The 23,081-nt window shown below is 40.4% G+C and overlaps 1 protein-coding gene across 4 annotated transcripts in view; it reads right to left on the bottom strand.

Annotated features, from left to right (window-relative positions):
* The window catches only part of myot (myotilin), a 37,679-nt gene that overhangs the window by 5,455 nt on the left and 9,143 nt on the right, over positions 1 to 23,081 (bottom strand). For 3 of the 4 annotated variants that reach the window (XM_023279495.3, XM_035952504.2, XM_035952503.2), the window contains exons 4-17: positions 22,869 to 22,931; positions 22,609 to 22,750; positions 21,652 to 21,675; positions 21,124 to 21,243; positions 20,854 to 21,034; positions 12,753 to 12,963; positions 8,265 to 9,253; positions 6,055 to 6,205; positions 5,731 to 5,832; positions 4,295 to 4,332; positions 2,952 to 3,090; positions 2,620 to 2,827; positions 2,344 to 2,509; positions 835 to 968 (exon numbers count right to left, since the gene is read on the bottom strand). In XM_023279495.3, the coding sequence (XP_023135263.2) occupies positions 835 to 968; positions 2,344 to 2,509; positions 2,620 to 2,827; positions 2,952 to 3,090; positions 4,295 to 4,332; positions 5,731 to 5,832; positions 6,055 to 6,205; positions 8,265 to 9,253; positions 12,753 to 12,963; positions 20,854 to 21,034; positions 21,124 to 21,243; positions 21,652 to 21,675; positions 22,609 to 22,750; positions 22,869 to 22,931 (2,668 nt within the window). The remainder of the gene's footprint in view (positions 1 to 834; positions 969 to 2,343; positions 2,510 to 2,619; positions 2,828 to 2,951; positions 3,091 to 4,294; positions 4,333 to 5,730; positions 5,833 to 6,054; positions 6,206 to 8,264; positions 9,254 to 12,752; positions 12,964 to 20,853; positions 21,035 to 21,123; positions 21,244 to 21,651; positions 21,676 to 22,608; positions 22,751 to 22,868; positions 22,932 to 23,081) is intronic. The other variant, XM_035952505.2, reaches the window with a different exon arrangement.

Below are 23,081 nucleotides of genomic sequence, written 5' to 3'. Positions count from 1 at the left end.
GCCGGATATGTGAGCAGCACATAGCTGGAGGAACAATGGGTCCACAGCTGTCTGTCAAGGTTTCATCTTCATTTTTTTAAATAAAGCTGGAATGGCAGTAATTTAATTGTCTCACTTATCAGCCAATAACAAGGCTGATCTCTCAGCCTTAGTGTGTATTAGTCAGTTAAATTAGCATTTTATATACTTTTTGTAACTACTTAGATAAATTCATAAAAATCAATTCAGGGGTTAAGATCCTAAAATGTTTTTTATGATATTTAAACATGTTAGCTTAATTCACAACACCAGTCGTACCAGCATTCTGAACTAAATCCTACAGACTTGATATGAATTGCCTGTCTGCATATAAGCCACCTCCTCTTGTAAAACCTCCTTCAGCTACAGCGCCTCAGTTCTGGTTCTGATAAAGTGGTCTAAACTTGCTTTCAGGTTTCCTACTCAGGTGAGCAGTGCTGCTCATGTGGAACGAGGACCTCTCCACAGAGCAGATGGTGTGTTACGTGATCGAGCAGAAACCTAATAGCTGTTCTGTACTTCCCTGGATGGACTCTACAGTTATCGCTCCGACTCGGTGATTATTCTTCAGTGTTCTTCAGGTGAGCCCAACAGCCTGGTGCCTTGTACGTTCATCAAGTTTCCGCTCGATCACATAACACAGCATTTGTCTGACGTGTTCTAGTGAACAGAGCGTTATTGACGGTGGCACTGAGCACATAGCATTCTCCATCTGCTGTTTGATTTTATGGCCTTGGCTCCTATGGCAACTACCAGACTATCTCATGCAGCGGACAGCTTTATAGCATATTTGCATAGAAAGACGAACACACTTACTGCCGACATCCAGCCTGGCGTTGCATGTGGACATGCCGGCTTCATTAATGGCAGAGAGAGTGTACCAGCCAGCATCGGACTTCATCAGCCTCTCTATCAACAAGCACTGCCGGCCGGAGCCGTCCTGGTACAGACTGTGGAGAAACAATGAGAGTTAGTCCATAGAGGTCAAAAGCAGCAGTAGTTGTAATCAGACCAGCCCTTTGAAATAAACCACTTAATTCTCAAACATACTTTTAATAACACTAAAGCTCACAGTGCACATCACTTGTTTTAGTCAACGACACCCACACTGGCTGGAGAAGCATACTTAAAAATAGGCAAAAAATAACAGAAAAAATATACGAATCATGCAGCACCAATGGACCAGCAAATCAAGATCTAATGTTGTGGCCACATATATATGCCTTAGAATGTTTGCCAGCCAGTAGATAACTTTGTCATTTGGTTTTGGACAGGTTGTGTACAGTGTGGTGTAATGTTTTTTAAAAACCACCATAAAGATGATAATAAAGAGACTGACTCAAATAGGTAATTTCCACATAATCGTTGATTAAAGGTGCTTTAAGGCCAACCAGGATGCGTCTGCACCCACTTTAGGAGCTCATGCTTTAAACCAGGGATGTCAAACAAGCGGCCTGCGGGCCGGATTGGATCCTCTGGTGGCCCGGTTTTGGATGACGTTGTAAAGTGTAAAAATTACAGAGAAGACATTAATTGCAAATTGTAAATTTTTAAAACTATAAATTTAAAATAATTTCGAGACCATGACAAGTTGTTTTGGTCATAAAGTAAAATACTAGATTGCTCATTGTTCTTCATTTTGTGTCTTATTTTTGGAATATTTTTGTAGTATATTTTGCCTTGCTTTTGTAGTTTTTTGTCTTGTCTGACTTTTGCCATTCATCTCATGTTTTTGTCATTTTGTTTCTTTTTTTGTCGTTTTGTGTTTCCTTTTTGTCTCGCTTGTTTGTCTTATTTTTGTCATTTTGTGTTTTGCTTTATTCATTGTTTTGTGTATTGTTTTTGTCATTTTGTGTTTTTTTTGTCTCGCTTGTTTTGTTGTTTTGTTGCTTTGTAACTTTTTTGTCAAACTTTTTGTCTCTGTTTCGTTTCGTGTCGTTTGTCTCATTTTTTGTCCTTTTGTTGTCTTGCTTTTATCATTTTTTTCCCTTGTTTGTGTCGTTTATCCATTTTTTTGTCGCTTTGTAACTTTTTAGTCTAATTTTTTGTGTCTTTTTTGTTTTGTTTCATGTTATAATTTTGGAGCTTTGGTTATTTATATGCTATTATGCTGTGATTTTCCTGGTCCGGCCCACTTCAGATCAAACTGGGATATATGTGGCCCCTGAACTAAGATGAGTTTGACACCCCTGCTTTAGATGATTGTGTCTGCTACTAGAGGAGCACATCTTTAATAGGCTGCTTGGATCCCAAAAAAGGGAATTACTGTTCTCAAGTAAATGCGAAAATTATTCAACAATAGGACAAGACCGTAGGTCGATTCACCTCATTCTGTTGGGGTCAATGCGCAGCATATCTTTATCTTTCTTCCAGAAAAGCTGCGGAGGAGGAGAAGCATCCACTTTACACTCTAACCTAACAGTGTCGCCCTCTAGAGCTCTGGAGTTCAACATCTTCTGGACGAAGGTGGGAGGACGGAGAACTTCCTGAGCTGTAGAGAAGAGGAAGACATACAGCAACAGTGGATTTAATTCTATCTCACCCTGGTATAGATTTACTAAATCAATCTCCATTATTATTACACTGCACTAACATTGTTACCTAATACATCGAGCCTCATGGTGAATCTGCTCTCCCCGGCTCGGTTTCTGGCCACACACTCGTATACGCCGGCATGATGCACTGTGACAATCTCTATGATGAATGAGTGCATCCCTTTTTCACACACCAACATCTTGTGGTAGTCGTCTGGACGAATGGCTTTACCGTCCAGGTACCAGCACAAGTCTGGTGTTGGGAGACCTCCAACCTGAATCGATAACAACCTGTCATTTTTTGCCCATTTATTCACTTTCCCATGTCGACTCCGACTTCATGGAGGAGCCCTGATCTTGCAGTGATACAGACTTAGCGGTAATGTTCGTGAGATTCACCTTGAAGTCGATCCTACAGAAGCGTCCCTCCTCTACTGTGAGGTCTGGGGGGATCTGCAGAAAGCGAGGAGCGTAACATTTCTCCTGGATAGCTGATCCCTCATTACCCCTCTCGTCTGTCCCTGAGTGGCGCCTCCCCCTGCAGAAAAACATTATTTATTTATGACCTCATTTTACCTCACTTTCACTGACTGAATTTTACAGTCCACTAGTGAACAAACACAGGCAACCATATTAACAATGATATCTGTCCTGCTTCTGTCCTTGATAGCATGGACACTGCATGGGAGATTCTCTAATGATAAGCAGCTGGAGTTATAAGACACTCCCTAGATGGAGGATTATTTATGGACCCACAAGCTGTACAGCGTAAGTCAATACAGGCTATAAATATGAATGGATACTTCCCTAGAAGTTTTCAATATTGAAAATCTGCCCATTTCTGCGGCATGGCTCAGTGGGTAGAGTGGCTGTCTTGTAACTGGAGGGTTACCGGTTAGATCCTCGCCTGGAGAGCTCATGTCCAGGTGTCCCTGAGCAAGACACCAAACCCCTAACTGCTCCTGATGGGTCGTGGTTAGCGCCTTGCATGGCAGCTTCCGCCATCAGTGTGTGAATGTGTGTGAGAATGGGTGAATGTGATGTATAATGTAAAGCGCTTTGGGTATCGTTTCCGGTATAGTAAAGCATTATATAAATACAGACCATTTACCATTTACCATTTCTACAACAGATCCCATTATAATGATAACATGTTGCAATATTTTTAAGTGCTTGCTTGGGTTCTTATTTCAAACATGACTCCTGGTGCAGTGCAGTACTGAGTCATGTAGCTTTTTGTTTTAAATCTTGTTTCTTGGTGCAACAACAACGAGGACTGGAGTAAAAAATATTCACTTGATGCAACACAGTTTTATGAAGTTCAAGACGGTTGAGAAACTAATGATAAATAGTTGTAATCAAGTAATTTAATCATCAGTTTAGACACGTGAGTCTTTTTTCACGACATCACATTTAAACTGGAAAATTTTAGAACTTAAATATTAAATGAGTATTTACGTGTCTGCTTCTGAGATGTAACCTGCAAACTGTTGCATGCAGCTCAGTTATGTGCACTCAAATGGACAGAAACAAAAAACATCAATTATTTCTGACTATGAGGGGAAAACTTAGTAATCCTGAATGTTTATCTACGTTTCATCCACAAGACAGATGTATTTTTATACCTGTACAGACAGTGTAAACACTGTTGCTGAACCTCAAGCGGAAACTTCACGTTCAAGGTTCTAACGATAGCTTGAGTTAATAATTACATGCAATACTGATGTATAAATGGTATTTACCATAGTCCACCTGTGTGTCTTCCTTCTGGTGATTCTGGCTGTAACAGAAAACAGATCAGCATAAAGAGATGTAATCAGAGGTTGTGAGTGTGTACATTCTGACACAATAGTCCTGTTGTCACCAGTGAAAGGGGCTCGTTCCCGGAAAAGCAAGCCAGAAATAGCCGCTGACAAACCTTGTTGGTTTGACAGGACGGTGTGTGTGTGTGTGTGTGTGTGTGTGTGTGTGTGTGTGTGTGTGTGTGTGTGTGTGTGTGTGTGTGTGTGTGTGTGTGTGTGTGTGTGTGTGTGTGTGTGTGTGTGTGTGTGTGTGTGTGTGTGTGTGTGTGTGTGTGTGTGTGTTCTGTGTGTGTGTGTTCTGTGTGAGAGAGAATAGATGGTGCAAAGCCCTGTGTGCGACAGAGGATTTTTGACAGAACAATCCTTCACAAACACACACAGACACACAGTGAAGTGGTCAGAATGACAGCATGAGGCAGCTCACTGCTGATTACACTGCCAGGCTTTTTCAGCTTTGGGCCTGGGAGCCCATCAGGAGGCCCTGAGAGGGAAACTGGCTCCCCGTGCAGCCATTCAAACCCAAATGACTGCATGAATGTGTGCTCTTTTTGCCTAATAGCAAAATGAAAGCTAATGGGTTCTGGAGCAAAGCCAACATGAACGTCAGCACTGCAGCACACATCAGTGCAACCTGAAACACACTGTTGGGATTGAAGGGTGTTTGTAATAAGGGATATACCATCCCAAATCATCAAGGGCATTTTGTTCGACCATCTCTGACTCATTTTAAGTTGTTCACTTAATGAGACAAAAAGAAGACTGTGGATATTCTTAGCAATATCTGCAGAGGTATTCTGAAACTCCAAGAACTGTTTTACATGGATTAGGACATTTTAGAGACATTTTCGTTTTGTCAAGTTTTGAAAGTCCAACAAAACAAACTTTTTTTTTTTCATTTTTGTGACCAAGCATTTCATTATAAAAAATCTTTCACATGTTTTGTTTTGCATTATTGTGAGATGCAACTACCTATGATTCAGAAAGGATCATTAGTTGACTTCTGCATTATCATTTTTTTGTTAGTGTGTGGTCAAAGATATTTCAGCTCACCCATAATCAGAGAATATTTGATCTGCCTGTACAATATTGCAGATTATGAAGCAATGGCATGATGAGAAATAAATGTAAAAATTTCAGTCCTTTATAATTAGTAATTCAATGTGGGATCAAACGTACCTGACTGGAAGTTTAAATATAAGAAAGGAAAAAAAAGGATTATCGTGGACAGTATTTTTTTTTTTTTTGAATATCCATAGTTAAGGCTGAATAATTTTCAGGCAAATTAAGGATGGTTGAACAGAAATTGTCCTAAAAACAGGATGATTTGAGATGGAATGACCCATAAATAAGGGCCACTAACAAAATAAACATTGTACCTGGTCGAGTTGTGAGTCTGAAAGATTATCTTGGTCAAACATGTAGGTAGCGTTGTCTGGACCCAACAGCCTGCGAGCCATACGCTCCTCATAGGATAGTTTCTGTCAAAATGAAGCTTTATGTTGTTAAATTGTCATTTCTCCACACACACACACACATATAAAGTGTGTTACTGATTACACTAAAGTAATGTATTCTGCTCTGTTCAAAAAGGCACACGCTGTAAGTGGGCTGCAGTCTGTGTGTTGTTGGGGGGATGTTGTGTGAGTGAAATGTAAAGCTTTTTTCACCTCCTTCTTTACAAGACACACAAATAAACACACCTGGTTGTTTCTCCTCCTGGCCTCCTTTGAGCGAAGCTTCTTTTCCAGATCCTGAATCAGGGCGTCTTTGGAGCCCTGGATATCTTCATCTGTGGAGCGAGAAGAGGAAGGTCGAGGAGCCACAGACTTCTTCAGGATGGGTTTAGGAAGGCTGGAAATAGAGAGCAGAAGGAAAAAGTGAAACAGAGCACAAGAAGGAAAACACATCCTACAAAAACAGTCATTTTTTACTTGTGGAAATAAATTTTTGTCCTCACTTCCTAGTGGGAATGTGTTCGGATACACAGCACTGACTGAAAGTTTTTGGAACCTTTCAAGTTTTTCACATTTTGTAGTTTCAGATTCATCTTCATCTTCATACAGTATTCCACAATGAAAAAATAAAAGACTGAAATATCCCATTCACAGAAATATTCAAACCCTTCACTTCGTACTTTCTTGGAAATGATCCTACAAGCCCGCCAAACCCTCATTTTGTAAGTTTCTCCCCTTCTTTTTAACAGAATGGTTGAAGTTGGCCCAAAGACGTAATCGTATACTTTTATTTTCAGGTCTCTCTGGAGATGCTGTGTTGGGTTCAGGTCTGGACTCAGCTAAGTTTTTCCCATGTTTACTTAGCAGTAGGCTTCAGGTCCTTGTCTTGTTGAAATGTAAACCTTCACCCCAGTCTAAAATCCTTACCATTCTGGATACAATTGTCATCACAATTGCTCTACATTTTTCTGAATCCACCTTTTCCTCAGTTAACTAACATCTTCATCCTTGTCACAGGGAAACATCCCCACAGCATGATGCTGCCACCACAGTATTCAACTGTAGGGAAGCCTTTGTGTCCTCCACACATGCTGTTGGGAATTGTGACTGAATAATTAAATCCCTTTTTTCCTCAGTCCAGAAGGTTTAGCTCTTCATGGTCTGAGCATCATTCATGTGCCTTTTAATAAGAAAGGGCTTCTGTCTGACCACTTTACCATAAAGGCTGGACTGGTGAAGTGCTGCCCCAATAGGCTCTGCCATCTCAATGAAGAAAATCGAGAGCTAATTTAAATACACCACTGAGTTCTGGTTATCTGTCTGAACAAGGCCCTTCAAACTGCTTCAATTAATTTGTAGGAGCATCTCAAAGACCACTGACAGAAATAGGATGAACCAGAGCTCAGCTGTGTCATGACAAAACACTCCAAAAGCCTGAATTTGCTTTGTAATTGTGGAGCAGTGTGTATAGAACAACAATAACTAATTTGATCTATTTTAAGATGATTCTGAAACAAAACAATGTGGAAAATTTCAAAGGGTATGAAAACTGCCTGTATGCAGGTTAATAGTGTTTAATGCTGTTTTCACTTTATAGGTTGATAAATTTACTAAATACTTTAGCTTGATATATAATATAGTGCATGCTATGCCTTGCTATGGCCGTCATCATTGTGTGGGGTTAGTTAAGGATGCGCATTTGAAAGTATTAATGTACTAACATCTGCAGCACATTGCCACAATTATGATGTTTATCCCTAAATGTTGCAATGATGTAAGACGAGGCAGTAATCGTGTTCCCTTTCTTGGTGTTTTGATATCAGAAGCTACATGTGATGTGACAAAAATTCTGTGACTTTTCACCTGAACTGGGCTGGACTACAGGCAGTGTTTAAACACAGAGGATAGAAAACAAATAGTTAAATGACAAATGTAGGTAATAAAATATCTGCAGCATGTAGAGTTATTAATTTAACAGTCTTAGTAACATCTATGGAAACTTGATTCCAGGGTTTTCAAGTTTTTTTGCAAAATGACTAATCAAAGAAATTCAACTTTTTCAAATTATTCATATCATTGTAAATTTGTTTAACTGCACAAAAAAGATTTATGAGCTCTCTGCACTACTAGAAATGGTTTTACTTCTTCCGTAGAGATGAAAGACTTCATACTGCAGTGAAAAATGAACCCACAGTGAGTAAAAATGAGACGAGTAAAACACTCAGAAATTTCTAGGAGTTAAGAGAATTGACCTTGAGTTGAATTGATAGCATTTATTTGACTTTATGGCCAACTATAGCTGCAGTTTGTGGTGCTGAACTGTGCAGCATTATGCACAGAGGTGTTTCTGTTATTTGGCCTACTCTCACTAACATAAATGGGGTGGACAAAATAACAGAAACACCAGTCAGCCTGTACTTATCTGTAATGTCCATGCAAAACTGATGTATACTCACATGCTTGGCGTCCCTTTATAGCTGGCGGGCAGAGAGACCACAGCTGGTGGGACCCTGTTCTGACTGTTGGGAGTGTTTGGTTGTGGGAGAGAGGGGGAGGAGGAGGGAGGAGAGAGAGGGGAGCGAGGGAGGGAGGGGGACACTGGGAGAGGTTGGTGAGGGAGGGAGGATGGAGAGGAGGAGGCCCTCATGGGGAGGAGAGGGCTGGAGGGTGCCTGTGGGGAGCGGGATGGGGAGGGATGGGGAAGGCTGGAGTTGGGGGACAGTTTGGAGGAGAGAGGGGAGAAGGGGGACTGGGAGGGCAGGACTGAGCAGAGGTAGGCAGCAGAGGCTGAAAGGGAGTCCTGGTTAGCCGGCAAGGTGGCGCTGCCCAGACCTGTGGCACTGGGGTTGCTGGGGGTGGGGGTGAGGGTGATGGTGGAGCGCATGGTGGTGCGAGGGAGGGTGGATGAGGAGGCTGGGAAGGGTGAGGAGGAGGTGGTGGCAGAAGGGCTGAGTAAAGGGTTGGCAGTGGGAAGAGGAGGTGCAGTGGAGGATGCAGGGGTAGTAATAGGAGAGCTGAGGCTGGAGGAGGATGGGGAGGACTTCCCTGTTCCGTTGGCCTGAGTCTGGATCTGTGCCTGGGACACCGACTGGGTTTGATTCTGACTGAGACTCAGTGATTGAAATTGTGACTGAGTCTGAGACACAGACTTTGACATGGACTGAGTTTGAGAGAATGACTGACTATGTGTCGAGACAGGTTTATTTTGAATCTGTGTCTCCACAACATTTTGACTACTCTGGGCACTGCTGAGGTTCTGTTGGGAGTTGTTCTGGTTCTCCTGGGCCTCCCTCAGCACACTTTCATAGCTGGGTGCCTGGAAGGCCGGCTGCGACTGAATAAAATGCCTCGGTCGCTCATAGTTGAAGGCACTGGGAGGGAAAGCGCTGGGAGTGAAGCTCGGGAGGTCCGACAGGTTCATGTTGTTGCCTCCTGACTGGGAGGACTGGAAGACAGAGGACACCCAAATTCACAAAAACTGAAAAGCTAGCATTATGCAATTTGTGATGTAGTGAAAAAGACATTTATAAACTTTCACACATTTACATTTGCTGAGATGATACTAATTAAGACGGTTATGGAAAACCAATTGTTACTTAGACAAAAAAAACAAACAGCTTTACCCTAGGTGAACAAAAGTTCACACACATGTGTAAAGACCACATATATCATGGCAGTCTTGTGTTTCCAATGACTTCAGCTACTTAGACTTTTCTAAGATGGAATCATTGAAACCCATGCTTCTTTGTCACAAAAACAATCAGGCATTTAGTTTCGTTCACAGATTTATTATAGCTCTTCTGGAAAAAATTACAACATGTGCTAGGTCAAAAATATACATACAGTAATGTAATATTTGGTTAAATGTCCTTTGGCCATTTTCACCTCAACTGGGCATTTTTGTTAGCCGTCCATAAGCTTCTGGTTGTATCTTCGACCACTTCTCTGCAGAATTGGTGCAGTTCACCTAAATTTGTTGGCTTACTGACGCCATCAGGAACTTGTGGGTTCCTGATGGGGATGGGGTTTAAGTCAGGACTTTGGTGAAGCCAGTATAAAACCTTGATTCTAGCCTGATTTATCCAGTTCTTTATCACTTTGATGAGTGTTCGGGGTCACTATCTTGTTGGAAGATCTAACGTTCTGGCTGACGATTTTAGGTTTTCCTCAAGAATGTGGAGATGATCTTTCCCCTTCATTATTCCATTTACTTTGTGTAAAGCACCAAGACAAGCCCAGAGCATAACACTGCCATTACCATGCTTGACGCAAGGTTTGTTGTTTTTGGGGTTAAAGATCTCATCTCCTTTCCTCCAAACATATTACTTGTCAATGTGACCAAATAGCTCAATTTTTGTTTCATTTGACCACAGAAATTCCCTCAGTCTTAAAAACAGTTGTTTGCACAGATGATTTTGGGATCTGTAGCTGCTTTGAAATCGTGTCAAGTGACTTTTCTGATTTGTTCAAGTCAATGATATGCTTTTTCATATCTGTGCTTTGTTCCTTAGACTGTCCCAATGTAGCATTTGTGGCTGAGTCAGATGAGTGCATTGAAAGAGTGTATTAAATGTTTAAATCAGCTAGAGGAGTCACCAGCTGTGATCACTGATGAGAAGTTAAAAGGCTGTGTCACTAAGAAAACAGATTGACACAACTTTCTACATCACCAAAACTAATAATTCAAGCTAGGGCTGGGCGATATGGCCTAAAAAAAAAAAAAAATCTCTGATTTTTTCACAAAAAATCCCGATTCACGATTTTTTTTTTTTACCCCCTACCTATTCTCAGCACCCCGGAGTCCAGTCTACTCTATGTAAATGAGCTGCAGCCCTCTCCAGGTAAACACACCGGATCGCAGCTGGAAATGCGCTGCATGTGCATTTCCCGCTGTGATCCGGTGTGTTTACCTGGAGAGGGCTGCAGCTCATTTGCATAAAGTAGACTGACTTCTACTTCAGTGGTTCCCAACCTGTGTGGCTTGGAGCCCCTCCTATAAGCTGCACCCCAGCCCCAGCGCCCCACCCACTCGCCACATAAGTACACTACAAAACATAAGAAGGAAGTTATTGAATTGTATTACTAATAGAAAATTTCCTAAAATTACAAAAAAATATTTTATATCAAACCAAGAGTTCAAGAGTTGTACTATGACGAGGAGGAGAGAGTTTATGGCTGCAGTAAATTTGTTGACACTACAATGCATAAGAGTTAAGGTATTGATTTTTTTTTTAAAGCTAAAAAATTCCTTACAATTATGAGAAAAAATATTTAATATTAAACCAAGAGTTGTAGTATGACCAGCAGGAGCAGTAAATTTGTTAAATATTTGTGTCTCTTCGCTGTTTGCAGCGGTTTTGCATTTTGCAGACGGTCCCTGTTCACTCGTCGCACAGCCGGCTGCTCATAGACACCAATGTTATTTCTGCAGCTAGAAAGACAGATACTTTTGATTAAACTGGGCTTGTAGCACATTGTCTACCTTACAACGATGGAAAAGAGGCATCGTTTATGTTTAGACAACGTATATTTAATGAGTTATTGATGCCGGAAGTCCGAATTTGTGAATATCTTTCCGACTTTACCGAACTGTGTTTTATTTCCTGACGTCGCCGTAATTCGCTGGCTTCATGCTGTCATTTGCGAGCATTTCACTACAAATAACATAATTCTGTCTCGTCCTTTAATAAAACCGAATTTAAGGTAACACTCGAAGTATAGCCGGAGTTTTTAGGTACTGATTAATCTTCACCCGTTTTGCGTTTTTCAGACACCGTTTCCGTCAGTAATTTTCTAACTGTAACACAAACTAATGAATCGGGATGAACTAGAGCCAACCTGAAGAAAGACCAAATAAATGTGTTTTTAAAATGTTTTATAAGTAGACTTGTGATGACACAGCGAGTCTGTTACTCTGATTTTATCCAGAATGTAAAAATCTATTTTTTATAACATCACAGCCTCAGAGCAGACAAAGCGGACCCCAGGTTGAGAACCAATGTTCTACTTTATGCAAATGGGATGCGGGTGCGGAGATTCCACGCATCGTGAAACTGTCCTCAAACTTCTAAACTAGGCGTCGGTGACCTAAAACAAGGACAGATTCAGCTGCTGCACAAATTATTTCTCGCCTCATATGCTTTCAGGAATACTTTTCGGTGACGTGTTTTTGAAATAAAAGGGAAAGTTTGCGGCCGAGCCGCTGTTTTATCCGACTTGTCTGCCGAACTGTCCAGCTGAAAGCTCGGTGACGTCACCACGTAGCAGTCCGCTGTTGCTCAGAGCTGTCATGTGACCATGTTGTGGTCCGCTAGTGACCGCCGTCCGTGCGATTTTGAGATGCGGTGCGTTGCCGTGCGGGAAAATAGCATCTAGTGGACACGAGCCTTTAGATCTGCGCCGCTCGCCGCCATGTTGTTTGTGTATCAAGCGCGGGGGGGAGGGGGGCGCACTCTGAACTACGGGAGCCCAGCGGGAAGGCGTTGGTGGCGGATGTTGATGAGAATATCGATTTTCATTAAAACAAATCGACATTAAGTACAAACTCGAATTAATCGATAAAATCGATTTATCGCCCAGCCGTAATTCAAGCTGTTTATATTTTTGACCCAGCAGATTGTATAATATTTCCAGAAGACCTACAATAAATCTAGAAAAGAACCTTAATGCCAGCATGGTATTTTGTGACAAAGTCATTGGAAACTCAAGACTGCCACCATGGTCTTTACAAGAGTATGTAAATTTTTGTTCACAGCTGTAGGTACAATAGGATAAATGTGACAGATATTCTATATTGCCTTGGTTTCATGCATACACTATTTCCATATAAACATATTCATCGATTGATGCTTAACTTGACTATTAACACAAAGTAGTTAAGTATGCAGCTATTAATTAAGTAAATACTTCCCACAGAGTCCTAAAGTGTTGACAAACATTCTTACTGTGAAAGTGAGCTTGCTTGGGGTAAACAGCTTGGTTGTCTGGGCTTTCTCCTTGACTTGTTCTGGTGAGGGTGGAGGTGGAGGGCTGGGCGTACAGGCTTGGACAATGACCTCCGGTGACCTATGCCCCTCTGAGCTGAAGGCACTCTCCTCCTCGCTACGACCAAATGGTTCTTCAGAGGAGTGGTTGGCCGGCTGAGGCTCCGGGAAACTGTCAGGTAAATACAAGCACAGATTTAAAATGTAGTCATACAAATTATTTTGGGCAGCAGAAGAGAGCAGATTTAAATTGACTAATAGATGAGTTACAGAAATCATTACACTGAAAATCACCAACAGTTCCTGAAGCTGAAGAGATTTTGTGACAAACCCCTGATCTCAAAGCAGTTCAGAGTGTCAGCTCTGTCTGCAAGTAATACCAAGAGGCAAAGAGCCTCATATGCACATTAAATAAATTCTATGTCTGTATAGATTCTCAGTCATCCAGGTCATAGTAATTCTAAGTGTTCCAGTAGCAAGCAAGTGGACTCATTTTTGGTTCTTGTTCTCATCCAAGAGACACCTGAAAATACAAGCCTCTTGAGTGAGAGGTGAAACATCTGCAAGAACAAAAAGGAGTCTTGTTTCCTTCTACCAGAGCAGTATGGAATCTTCTAGACATATTCAAAGTCTCTTGTCCATACATAATTACATAATAGTCCTTGACTAAAAATGACTCATTTTAAAGCCTATGTTTGTGTGATTCCTGATTAAATGATAAAAATCAAACCCAAAAATATACATTTTGTCAAAAGCAGTTTTCATGTGTTCACATAAAACGGAACATTTCCTGACTCAGAACGGGCCTTTAGAGGTGATTACACATGACAGTATGGTCAGTCCACATACAGTTAAAGAAAAGCAATGTGTATGTGTTAACTGAAATCAAAGCATTTTCCTGTTATTACTGACAATTTGACACACACAATTATCTGTTATGCTTGTTTACTTGTTAAAAAATGTTTTAATTTTTAAAAAAATATTATGAATAATCTACATTTAAGTACTCGAAAGGAAACTTTGGTTTTGCCTGTTTTTTTCTGTTTAAATTTTATAAGTCTTTCACCTCAATATGTGAAGTGCCCTAAGATGATATATGTTGTAAATTGGCACAGTGTGAGTTTCCTTTAGTGCCAAAAACTCCTCTGTGCAGGAAGAAACATAGAGTAGGGTTAGGGTTAGGGTAGGTAGTAGGGGAGGACTAAAACATGATTCCAAGTAATTTGGCTTTATGAATCCAAGTTGGACAGATTGTGTAGAACTCTGAACAACAATACTTTGTGTTCAGCATACAAAATGCTCACTGTATTTCTCTGTGGATGCCATGTTTGTACCACTCTCATTCAACACCATTTCTGAACCAGCTGATATCCATAAGGTTGGTCAACACAATTTAATGTAATTTCAGTAGAACTTTGTGGTCAACTAAGCTATTCACTATTAAGATCCATGTGACGACTTTTGAGCAAAACTCAAAATATCCCTAAATGTAGATTATATGGTTTGTTTCAACGTGACTGCCATTGTACCAGTGGATCTGTCTGATGAGAGAACCAGATATCATTTTAGCCCACTCAGTAGTTCTCTTCCTGCAATACCAGGCATGGCTGGTCCTCTACTTTTCTACGAGGAAAGAATGTTGTTCCCATGACTACCACGTAGTCTGGGCCCGGCAGCAGCATAATGACAATAGCAGGCTCTCTCTACACTCTCTCACAATGCTTCTCTGCATTTCTGGTCTCCTGAGGGCACAAACAGTTTTGGCCGGGACAGCATCAGCTGACGAACAGTCTGAAAGAGTCTGAAACTCCAACCTTGGATCTGGATCAAAAACCACGTTGTTTTATGATGAAATACTGACACTGTTTGCACTTGCTTGTGGCCTTTATGGATAGGTCAGTTCCATTTGTACAGTGCCATAAGTCATCTCAGGCACTTTACATACTAATGTACCTTTCAGTGTTATAGTATAGGAAGAAATCCAAACATTATCCTCAAGCAAGCATTAAGAGTTCATAAAATTGATTTCGATCCACTGCCTCACATTTCACAAGTAACAAGCAAACTATTTTATAAGTGAACACAATGTGGTACTGTCTACATTAACTGGTTCCTCCTTGATCCAAGGCCTACTTATCCACCACAACTTAGTTTTGCACAGTATATATATATATATATATATATATATATATATATATATATATATATATATATATATATATATATATATATATATATATATATATATATATATATTTATATCCCAGTAATTCACAGAAAATCTTCCATGTAGGATAGTCAAAATTACAAAGGATTTAAGAGGCAGATGGTACTATTTAAAACTTTAAAAAAAAAATCAACAATACCTTCCCCTGAAGTTCATTTTGTTTATTTTATTTTTGGTGGGAAATATTATGTACTCGCAACCGATTAAGCAATACTTATAATTAATTTCTCATTATTGTATCTGCGATATGACAATATTGGTGGATATTAACCTGGATGACATGTTTGTTGTTCAGGCTTTCAAGTCAACATTTTCCCCAGAGTCAAAAGTACTGGTTATGACAATCTTGTCATAATTACTGAGAATGGAACAAATAGTGAAAGCGTGACAGAGTACAATTGGAATTGGCCGATTTGGATTGATGAGAAGGTCACTTTTAAATATCCTGTGACCAAACTGGTGAACTAATTAAGACAAAAAAAAAATTTCCAGTAATAAATCGCATGTTCCGCTGGACTGTAGGAAGATGCTTATTGAGGCTATTTTTCCATCACTACCGGATTATGGTGACATTTCATACACATATTATTGAGGCATTTAACTTCTGTCAAACCAGAAGGAGCTACTAAAAACATTAACAATGTCTCTGTTTGACTTAATAGATCCAGTAACCCACAGTGAGCTAGCATACAAACTGCTGCAATGCATTAAGTATTACAACTGAACATAAGTCAACATAGCACAGTAGAGGTCGACCTGAGTGTTTTTTTTTCAGGGACGATTGCAATAACAATTATTAGTAATCAAGAATGTCAATATTAGACATTCAGAGCTATGGCTGAAGAAAAAAAAGACATTATTTTGACTAGTTGGAGTCAAGATTTTATTAGAAATTATAATTTTGCATTTCTTTTACACTGGAAAAAATTTATGACATATTGACATATGACAAACGCAAACCAAGGTGATGAACCTAAAAGCTCAAAGACATGTCAACAGTTTATCAGTTCATCTAATTCTATACTGGTCTGTAATTCTTTTTAAAGGTCAGCAGTGACTCTGTTGATTCTAACTCTACAGCTGACTTAACAGTAAATATCATATATGATATAATATGTGTGTATGTGAGGTTCTAGTTTGCCAGAATGTGTGTTCAAGTCTACTGAATTAGTGTGTAGCTCAATATGAGTTGTAGGTTTGGTGCTTCAAATGCTACTGTGCGAAAGCAACGTGTGTGTGTGTGTGTGTGTGTGTGTGTGTGTGTGTGTGTGTGTGTGTGTGTGTGTGTGTGTGTGTGTGTGTGTGTGTGTGTGTGTGTGTGTGTGTGTGTGTGTGTGTGTGTGTGTGTGTGTGTGTGTGTGTGTGTGTGTGTGTGTGTGTGAGACTTATGATCCTGTGATCGCGTAAGTGTGTGAGTTAGTATGTGTGTCTGTGTTTGTGTGATTAAGTGGGCAAAGCTATATTCGTCTTGGTATTCGGACATCGGCTGGCAGGTGCAGATGATGTACTGGTGACCCAACCCTTTTAACACACACATACACACACACAACCTGCATGGCTTTGTGGGTAGGAGCATGCCAAGCTCTAAGTCCTCTGTATGACCGACAACACAGGGGGACAACAATATGAATGTTTAACAGAATTGTGAATTTTTGCGCCAAAAAAAATCAACTAGACCATAACTTGTAGTGAAATACATCCTGCATACTGTGTGGACTTGGAAGGCACCATTTTTATTCAAATTTTGATTGATGATGAGCATCATTTACTTTATTTATTCATCCATTTGTCCATTCATCAGACTGGCAACCAAAGCAGAATTCATTCTAATAAAAGTTGGATAAATTAAACATCTCACCACTGTTTTCTAACCTCTTTATATTACTACTGATCAACCCAACAAGGTTACATAACCTGACTACAATATTTCACATTCAAGTCAGCATAAATTAGTGCAACTTTGTGCATTTTGATGACAGACAGGGACTGGGGAGAAGGAGCTTAAACAAAAAAGACAATGCAAGGAAACAAAAAATTCCCTCTTATAACTGCCGAGATGCTATGCAAAATCTTTTTTTTTTTTTTTTTTGAAAGCACTCTTTACCCAACCATAATAAGCAGGTTGTGTAATTATTATTGCAATGAAAAAGTGCAAGCCAGTAGATACATCTCGCACTACAGATAATCACTTCCTCCTCCTCATGAAACAATCAAATAACATAATCAGATAAACTTGAAGTTGCCCGGAGACCCTCAACGTGACCTTAGACACCAGACCGCTGCCAGCTCTGTCTGAGCAACTGTTGTTGTGTGCAGCACTGAGGAAAGGGGGGTTTCTGAAGGACACAGACGCCATGTCTGCTCTTCACATTACAGATGAGATCATAGCCCTGGACGCTGGAGAGAACGGACTGATCCCAGCCAAGCATACTTCACACCATTAAACACCCACTGGATGCGAATGTGAACCCAAGTATCAAGTCAAAGCTGAGGGCACGCTTGGCTAATGCAAACACAAGAGACAAACTATGACTGTCACTGAGCAGCATCAGTGATAGGATGCTGAACTGTGGTATTTTTCAAGTTGCTTTATATTTATGTGTTATTTGTGGTTGCATATCCAAAAATTTCAGTATTAGCTGGAATACATCATTGTATTAATGATGGTGAAGCAATTTTCTATTCTAAATGACTGCATGAGAATGAATATATTTCTAGACATGATTTGAAAATGAATACATCTACAATTAAAATGGAACAATGGACCTACTGCTATTAAACAAATTAATTCCAGATTTTTCCTAAAAGATAAGAATTTTGTGTAGCTGCTGGTGAGGAGTTAAGCTTGAAGGGCAGAGCTCACAGAGCCACTTTACACATGAGCTCATGGCTTTTTCTAAGGTAGCACTTGGCTTAAGTATGGAGTGTTACATGAAGCTAACACAACAGCACAATAAAGCCACATATTTACGGTGTGTCCAAAAGTGGATCCTCAGGGAGCTCCAGGGGATCTCCAGGGAAGCGAGAAATATGCCAATATCATATTTCACTTCATTTTTATGTGCTTGTGGGGCTGTTTAGAAACTAGCTTCCTGAGTTAGCTAAAGTTGCCGTTAGAGTGCATTATAAACGTAGCTAACGTTTTAATAAAATATCAGAGCTAGCTTCATTATCTGAAGGCTACTCACCCCTTCAGCGTGTCTGAAACAGCGCTAACCATGACACAAACCCCTAAAATAGACTAAAGTTCACTTTCCAAGCGGTTCTAAACATAGTTTCGCCTTTAAAGGAGAGCTGAGCATATTAAATTACCGTGATATAAACAAAGAAGCAAAATTAGCAGGTTTAAAAACTAACGTAAACGCAGGATGAATCAAAGGTTTGACCCCGAATAGCGAAAGTTTCCCGGCAGGTTGTAAAGGTGTCACCGCCCCCCTCGGCCACAGAGAGACGGGACGTTGTCTTACCTCGGTAAACGGTTCTATGCCACCGTCCTTAAAGCCCGGTACCGGCTGAATGAAGCGGACTTTCTCCGGTCCAAACTCCGCCGAGAAGCTGCAACAGGTGACACCGCGCGTCCACGGCGGCCAGTATGCCGGAAGACGTGAACGCGCAGGTCCAGCAGATAATTTTCCAGCAGCTCAGCATCGTCACCATGACGACAGACCTGGTCAACAACACCGAGGTCCTCCCTGATGACTGACACTATTTCTATTCATTCTGGCTATTTCTTGCTTTAATTAGTTTTAAAATCACTTCCAAGAGCATAATTTAGTTATCTGATTAATTATCAATATAGCTGATTGTGTTCAATCAGCTCTTTACTGGAGACATAGGGCAAGGAAAGAAAAGTGACCTGTTCTGTAATTTTTGGATTATGCAACAGCGACCTCATCTGGATAGAAAGAGGGACTACAATAGTTTGCTTCAAGGAAATAGCCACCGGATAGATGAGTGAGTGAATATATAACTTTTCCACCTCACCTAGAAACAAGGGGTAGAACTCCCATTTTGGAGCATAACTGTATGCTACAAAGAAATAAGACAAGGAAAGCTTGGAGCTGTGTGTTGCTGTTGGTCCAGGACAATGTGTCTGTCTGCACAGCCTCAGATGCAGAAGTATCCAGGGGGCTTTGTACTTTTGCCCCATGAACGTTACACCCCCGACCTGCACCGTCTGCTTACCAAACTGAAATCCCACTTGTGTATTCGCCGCTTTCAGAGTCAGGATGAAGTCATGCATGTTGTTGAAAAGAAATTGGAGACTAAAGATAGGGATAATGAAGCTTGAACATTGGTAAACCAAGTGGATTGAAGTTAAAGAAGACTATGTTGACGAATAATCTTCCTCCTGTGATGTTTTCTAGTGAGGCCAAGAACTTTTTGAAGGACTTTGTAATGTCAATTGGTTAAACATAAAATGTAGAATAAGTGATTACTTAGTTAAGTCTAATTCAACAGAGGTACAGCCAGTTGATGCTAGAAGTCACACAGTTGATGAAGTAAAGCTCATCTGAGTGCAGTGAATGTATCTCAGTGATTGTAGTATAAAGACATCTGTACTGTGAGTGTACAGTCGCTGGCTATTCAGTGCTCCTGGGTATAACTACACCATGAAGACAAAAGAACATGCCAAGCAACTCTGAGAAACGGTTATTGAAAAGCATAAGAAATATTTCAAGTCCATGAATAACCCCTTGGAGTACCATCAGTTAAAGTAATATGGCACATAATCTGCATAGAGCCGTTTGTCATCAAAAACTGAGTGACCTTGCAAGAAAGAGACTAGTGAAAGAGGCCACCAAGACACCTTCAGAGTTCTCTGAAGGAGTTACAAGCTTCAACAGCTGAGAACAGTTGTTTCCTGCTGGTCACCAGTCAAAGCTTTATGGGGGAGCAGCAAAGAAAAAGCCACTGCTGAAAAATGCTTATGTTAGAGTTCTCCAGACAGCATGTAGGAGACTCGACAATCAACTAGAAGAAGGTTCTTTGGTCTGATGAGACCATATTTGAGTTTTTTGTCCATCGGACTAGACAGTAGATCAAATACTGCATACCATCACAAACCCACCCTCCCCACAGTGAAGCACAGTGGTGGTAGCATCATGATGGGGAATGATTCTTAGCAGCAGGCCCTGGAAGGCTTGTAAAGGTAGAGGGTAAAGTGAATGCAGCAAAGTAAAGGGAAACCCTGGAAGACCACCTGATGCAGTCTGCAAGAGAACTGTGACTTAGGGGAAGATTTGTTTTCCAGCAAGAAAATGAGGCAAAGGAAACAGCCAAAACTGCACAGACAACAAGGTGAATGTTCTGGAGTGGCCGAGTCAGAGCCCAGACCTCAATCCAACTGAGAATGGACTTGAAAAGCAAAATTAGTGATATCAGACAAGCCATTGGCAATCACCCTCCACATTATGATCAAACCACTCATGATCTCTGGACAAAGTTTTGCAAAGAAATATTGGAGAAAATCAGTTGAAACTGATTCTAAAAAAGAATAATAATACATTAAGTCCCACACTGCAAGTTGACAAGTTTGGTTCTTTAGATTTGTTACGTCTGGATCTGTGGTTTTGAGATTACCATAGATACATAGCAGGTTTAAGGTTCAAGGTGGAAAACTTAATATCCGCTAGTTGAATTAACAGTTAACATGAACATAAACCCTGATGCCAGTGTTAGATGCTTGAACAATTACATCAGAGAAGCTAAAAGGAAATAGAAAGGCTGGATTATTTGCTGAAATATTTCTTATTATTATCATCATTATCATTATGTTTGATGATACTAATTATTGACTGAGGTTGCTGTGCATGTGTGTCATCATGTACTTACTCTGCAACAGGGATGTTGTCCTCCGGAGGGCTCTCGGGCCACTCAGGAGGAGGCAGGTTCACACAGTCGGGCAGCACAGGAGGAAAGTCCTCACTGATCTTCCTGGACGACTCTTCTTCTTTTCTGACAGAAAAAGCTTCCTGGTGACGTATGACCTCCATTTCCTGCTGCTCCTCCAGGTCTGCATGGAGGAGCGCAAAAAGCAAGACAGTCAGGCTCAGGTGAACTTGTAATATATACTTTAAAATCATAAATGAATGAACGTCCCACCGTTGTAAACTTCCAGAATGGCTGAGCAGGAGACGGTGCCAAAGGGGTTGATGACGACGCATTTAAACAGGCCTGAGTCTTCAGGAAAAGCCTCTGTGATCACTAGTGTGCATAGCTCCTCTGCAACAAGGGATCAAGAAGACATGGCTGCATTAATGTCTGTTTCTTAAAGAATAGAGCCACATTATTAACTCAAGTGGTTAATTCATGTTTTAAGCTTTGAATAGTGGGGGTTTCACAAATCAGAGAAGAAATCTCTCAGTTAAGAGCAACAGTTGCATAACAAACTCTGACAGAATCCAAAGTAGAAAAAGACTTCTTGAGCAGTTACTTCCTGCAGCCATTTGGAGCCGCCAATGAGTTAAGTTCTCAACATCACTAAATTCAGACAGTTGACACAATCAACTAACCAGTATTCCACAACCATGAAAAAACCAATGAGGAAAAGAAAAAAAAAACATGTAAACAGCTACTCTGGGAACAGCCTCTTCTCACTTACATTTATGGCAATCAATAATCGATACTCACCTGGCACTGATGCAGAACTGGCCTCTGGAAGAACAAGGACACAGACAAGATATGAGAGAACTAACATTTACTATTTTGAACCAAAAATAAATATCCATATGGATATTCATCATGTCATACATGTACATATCTACACTAGCAGTCAAAAGTTTGGACATATCTTCTCATTTAGTGATTTTTATTAAAATATTTTGTACATTTTAGATTAATACTGAAAACATCAAAACTATAAAAGAATCCATATGGAATTATGTTGTAAACAAAAAAGTGTTAATCTTCAGTATTAATCTACAATGTAGACAATAATACAAATAAATAAAAAGCATTGAATAAAAAGGTGTGTCCAAACTTTTGACTGGTAGTGTGCATGTAAACTCATCATGCCTCGTACACTGTCTTTATTATACCTTCAGCATAGCTTCATTTTTTAGCCTTATTGTACTTGCTTGTTCTATGCCTCATCTGTATCCAGCTGCTGTAACTTGTACATTTCGTTGGTGAGGGATCAAGAAAATTTCTTATCATATCTTAAAAATAGCAGCGTATGAATAATACAAATTCAAACTGCTATTAATTACTTAACAGCACAAACGATCGGTTTATCTTCATGATGAACGTGTTTGGCTCTATATATATCTGTATAAACATTTATTTCTGATACTACAGTATATTAATATTGGACTGTGTATCAGGACAGAATATTGTCTCTGATCTGACCTTGTTTCAGTCTTAAACTCTCCCCTACCGTTGGGAACAGAAATACTAATTTATTTTAGATGCACGGTGAAGAACGTTCCCAAACACATTCCTCAGCTGTGAGTTTCAGGAGGGTATTTCTAGTCATAGAGTTCATCCATTAGAAGCATGCATGACTTGCAAGACACTTTATTTTGTTGCTGTAATCGGAGTTTGAGGTCGATTACTCAAGTCCAAGTCATCTGACTCCAGCACACTCACTCTTGCGCAGTATCCTAAAATCATCGGAGTCCAGGATTTGTTCGTCCTCTCGGTACCACATGACCTGCAGGGGTGGAGTTCCCCTCAGTCTGCACTCCAGCACCACCAGCTGACCGTTCACTGTGGACACATCATGGAGGCACTGGGAGAGGTGATGATGATGATGATGCAGAAACAGATGAGAGGAAGAGAACGACTCATGTCAGAACAGATTCATGGGAAGATCCTGCTACAAACACACATGTGCAACTTTATTTTACCTTAACAAAAGTAGGAGCCACTCCAGTCCCTGAATACTGCTGATTGTAGATGGGACTCTGAGTCTGGACACGGAAACAAATGTTTATTTAATCTCATTTGTTTGCCAATTATTTTGTTTATTGGCATGATGCATGTTGCACCTGCAACACCACAGGGAATTAAAGTTCCATTTGCCATTTTACATAACATATTTAGCAATGAGAGGGAGTGAT

This window comes from Amphiprion ocellaris, chromosome 13 (genome assembly GCF_022539595.1).
Source record: "Amphiprion ocellaris isolate individual 3 ecotype Okinawa chromosome 13, ASM2253959v1, whole genome shotgun sequence".
Classification (NCBI taxonomy): Eukaryota; Metazoa; Chordata; class Actinopteri; family Pomacentridae; genus Amphiprion; species Amphiprion ocellaris.
The sequence above is the reverse complement of the archived record's forward strand: the minus strand, read 5'-3'. Positions and strand labels throughout refer to the sequence as shown.